We start from the raw sequence: 4633 nt of genomic DNA on the forward strand, positions 1-4633 counted from the left end.
GACTCAAGACAACGATGAACGTGCGACGTCGTTAAATAATTATTGTATTAGTGTTCAACGTGTCCTTGCACGGCGATCACTACAACCTGTTGAAACTTTTCTCAATTTAGTACGGTTAGTTTCTGTTAATGCTGAATCACAGCTATAAGTAATATTATACATTCCAAATTTGGTATAGGTTGGTCATCAATAATTGCTGTGTGTTTTGATGGGGCCTCTACAATGTCTGGTAATATAGGTGGGGTACAAAGAAAATTCAAAGAGATGAATGCAAACATTTTGTATGTACATAATATAATAGGTAATCTTGTGAATTTGGATATTAAAATGGAAAATTATAATACAGAATTTGACCTATTGAATAAATATTTCCATATTTCTAAAGAATCATTAATTTCTGAGATAACCCTTTTGAAACAATTAGAAGATACTCCTAAAGGTACTTGCTCTGGTTCTGTTTATAAGTGGCTTGATTGGTTAAACAAATGTGATCGATAAAATATTTTTAATAATTTTCTTCTGTGTTTAAAAATGTTTGTTATTATCCCTGTCACGAGTTGTGGTTGTGAGAGGAGTTTTTCTAAACTTACCATTGTTAAAAGCAAACTTAGATCTACCATGACACAAGATAGACTAAATGCATTATTGTTTCTATTTGTTGAACAAGAATTAACTTCTTCTGTAAATATTGAGAGTGTAATTGATGAATTTAAAAATGTATTACCTATAGAGCGTAGATTAGTATTATAAGTTTGTGAAAAAAATGTATATTTATATAAATATATATAAATTAATAAGAGGTTTTATTGTTTTCTTTACAACCATATGTTATTGCTTTAATTATTATTTTTAAAATATATACTTTATATTATTATTAATGTTTGTTTATTTTATCATATTATAAATAATATTATTAACTAAAGACTTGTGGTAAAGTACACCTTAAGTGGCTTAGTAGGTACCTTACTGTACAACTGTTTATCCAAATAAACAATACAACTTTAATTTTGATACCCAATAGCAAGAATAGTAAAGCTATGGGCTGGGTTTAATAATGAATTTGAAGAATGGGCCGAATGCTGCCCCTGAAACCGGAGTCTGCGCACGCCTATGGCCACACACGATCAATATTACTGACAGTATTATTGATCGTGTGATGTGAGTACTGATGTACTGTCAGTATGAAAAAACGATACTGATGACTGATGAAGAATTCAGATATCGAGTCGTCAGTATTTGTTTACTGATGATTATATTGATAGTGTGAGATCGATATTGACATTTCGTCAGTATTGACATCGCAGCGATGGGTGACGAACTTCCAAACGCGCGCGAATGCCGTGATCAACAATTACGTGATTTTATTTACAAGTATAAAGATTTAAAATGTTTATGGAATATTCAATGTAAAGACTATAGTAATAGAGACAAAAAAAAAAGATGCTTATAGTGAATTATTAGTTGTTTATAAGTTAATTAAGCCTGAAGCTTCTATAGATCAGTGGTTCTCAACCTTTTTTGTACGACGACACCTTAATTTAGATCCATAAAAATGGCGACACACTTAAAATTTTTTTTATGGATTTTTGAAAAAGTAAAAATTACAAATCTATGTAAATTAATACATTTAAGTTCATGTTAGCATTTTATTTGAAAAAAAAACAAATCTTTTAAATTTACATTATTAAAATATAAACAATTTAAATTAGGTATTAAAAAAATATTATTATAAAAACAAAGTTAGTTTATAATGGAAATTAGTGCGATACTTGTGATTGGCGAATTGAACATAGGTCTTCAATTCGTGGGCGAATTTTTGACAAACTTACGCGTAATTCACTTTCAATATCTTTAAGCGTTGACCTTTTTTTGGTTTTTGTTACTTCTAATATCGAAAATGCTGATTCACACATATATGATGTTGAAAAAGGAAGCAAAATTTGCAACGCTTTTTTGCTCACTTCTGGGTATTCGTTTTGCAAAGAAATCCAAAATGAATCATTTTCAGACATATAAAATTTAGATTTTAACGTGGTATCTGATGATATTTCTAGTAATTGTTCTTTTTCCGTAGAAGATAAGTTTGCATTTTTTATATTTTCTTCTCCACTTGGACCATATAATGAAACTACCCACTGTATTTAAGTTGTTAGAAGTGATGGAACATAACTCTTTAAATTTCGAGAAAGTGTCAATAAATGTTCGTACATTATATTTTTTAATTTCGTTTTTTGATTTATGCTTAAATGGATTTTTGATTCTTCAACTGAAGAAAAGCATGAAAAATCATCATTTTTTATGCATGATAACCATAAATTAATTTTTTTTTTGAAACTTTCCATTTTATCACTTGTTGAAATTATGTTTTCTTTACGACCTTGCATACTCGAATTTAAAACATTTAGTTTTTGAAAAATATCAGCAAGGTAAGCTAATTTAGCACACCACATTTGATCATCAATTTTATTTGCATAATTATTTATGTTTTCAGCTTCAAAAAAAATTTGTAATTGATCTTGAAGTTCCAATACACGATTTAATATTTTACCCCTAGAAAGCCAACGTATTTCAGTATGATACAACAAAGTAGTGTGTTTTGTACCGATATTTTTACATAATTCTTCAAATATTCTACATTTGACTGGTCGTTTTTTAATATAGTTAATCATTTCAATGACAGTTTTGAGAACATCACTTAATTCTCCCCCATCCGAACTTTTTACCATAAGAGCTTCACGGTGTAAAAAACAGTGAATTGTTATTAAATTAGGTTTTTTATTTTTCGCGAGAGTCAGAAATCCTTTAAATCGGCCAGTCATCGCCGCTGCACCATCTGTGCAAATTGAAATGCAGTTCGACCATACCATATTATTTTCTTCGAAATAATTATCAACAGCATTGAAAATATCAACTCCAGTTGTTGTAGTTTGCAATTCACGGCAAAATAAAAATTGTTCAATTATTTTTTCCTCATTGACAAATCGTATGAAAGAAATTAATTGAGATTTACCAGAAACATCGGTACTTTCATCAAGTTGTAATGCGAATTCTTTATCTTTTTGTAATATCTCATTTACATTTTTTACAATATCCTCCGACATTGTTATTATTCTTCGACGAACAGTATCATTTGACAGCGGTATGTTTGAAATTTGTTCAGCTGCTTCTTTACCAAACATGACATCAACAATTTCTTTACAAGCTGGTAAAATCAATTCTTCTCCGATGGTATGTGGTTTTTTTTTTCTTTGCAATTAACTCAGAAATTTTAAAAGAACATAAAAGAGATTTATCAGATATTTTTAAACGTTTTTCCATGAACGTTGAATTTTTTTTTTGTGATGACAATAAATGCGTAAAATAGTCAGAAGTTTTTTTACTAATATGACTATGATTTTGATCTAAATGTCTTTTTAATTTATTCGGTACCATAGACTCGTTTGATAAAGTTACGCCACATACAATACACTGAGGTATTTGATTATTATCATCACCAATAAACGTAAATCCGAAATTTAAATAGTTGTCTTTATACTTACGACGCTTTACTGTTTTATCATTAATTGTTGATGAAGACGGTAACGGCAAATCAGTGGAGCCATCAGTGCTCGTGTTAACCGAAGTTGAAACTTTTTTAATTAAAAATTTGTCCATACTTAATGTACCTTTTTTAATACGGTATGTATAAGAAAATATGAAAATATAACGAAATTACACAGACACAACGCGCACAACACGGTGATCACGAATGAGAATAGTGAGAACGTGCTTATTTACGTACCTACCTATAAAACACATAATCCCAATTTACTATTTATCAGTTATGATTACGTCGAAATCATTACGAGGTAAGAATATCTTCATAATTGTTTTTCTTATCTCTGGGTTTTACTATTTCATCATAATGCTGAAATAATATCATATATGTCAAATGAAACTATATGTAATATATTAATATATAAATAATATACTTTGGCGACACACACCACGGTAATACGCGACACACTAGTGTGTCGCGACACACCGGTTGAGAACCACGGCCTTATTCATATTTACGTAATCGTAACGTTCGCCGAGTTTGTTGGGCAGTAATTATTTTTTATGTAATATATTTTAGGTATTATTTTTTAGATACTTGCTCCGCAAGTACTTATAGGTACTTACATCGTAAATACACCCGGAGTGAAATTTAAAAAATGTGCGTGCCGTCGACGGAACGTTCAGTTGATCCCAAATGTTCTTCCGGTAGCGCGTACAGAAGAGTCATAAAAAAGTTTAAAAAGTCATGGATTTTGAGTGTGGTGGCCTTAATTATTGTATCTGCGGCATTGCAAAATCATACCGTCAATCAATATGTTCGAGCGGTCTTGAAACTAACAGCGATGCAAGTAATTTAGACTTATTAAATACCCAAGTCGATAATAGTTTATATGAGCTATCCCGTGTAGGCACATACGTATTTTTATCCGAAAGTTTTTAGAATTTTTTTACCCGAGTTCAGCTTGGATAATTTTTCGAATTAATCATCGTTTTGAGTTTAATATCATGACACAAAATAATGCAATCTAACCCTATTGGTTAGTAACACTTAATTTCTCAATACTTAGGTTTAGTAAAGGAATATTCCCCTACA

At 30.1% G+C, this 4633-nt stretch overlaps 1 protein-coding gene across 1 annotated transcript; it reads right to left on the reverse strand.

Annotated features, from left to right (window-relative positions):
- Nucleotides 1–1757: 1757 nt before the first annotated feature.
- On the reverse strand, nucleotides 1758–4050 carry LOC100571404 (SCAN domain-containing protein 3-like). Its single transcript, XM_029490012.1, has 3 exons — nucleotides 4025–4050; nucleotides 2351–3246; nucleotides 1758–2128 (listed from the first exon to the last, which is right to left on the reverse strand). The coding sequence occupies exons 1-3, from the start codon at nucleotides 4048–4050 to the stop codon at nucleotides 1758–1760; spliced, it is 1293 nt and encodes a 430-aa protein (XP_029345872.1).
- Nucleotides 4051–4633: the final 583 nt, after the last annotated feature.

The sequence above is a fragment of the Acyrthosiphon pisum genome, chromosome A2 (assembly GCF_005508785.2).
Source record: "Acyrthosiphon pisum isolate AL4f chromosome A2, pea_aphid_22Mar2018_4r6ur, whole genome shotgun sequence".
Lineage (NCBI taxonomy): Eukaryota > Metazoa > Arthropoda > Insecta > Hemiptera > Aphididae > Acyrthosiphon > Acyrthosiphon pisum.

Excerpts from the sequence above, each read along its gene's own strand:
- LOC100571404 (XM_029490012.1), bottom strand. The coding sequence starts at position 4,050 with ATGAATAAGGCCGTGGTTCTCAACCG. Across the intron at positions 3,247-4,024 it reads AAGGCCGTGGTTCTCAACCG|AAAAAAAAAACCACATACCA; the intron begins GTGTGTCGCGAC and ends TTAATTGCAAAG. Across the intron at positions 2,129-2,350 it reads AGAAAACATAATTTCAACAA|TTTCATTATATGGTCCAAGT; the intron begins GTGATAAAATGG and ends TACAGTGGGTAG.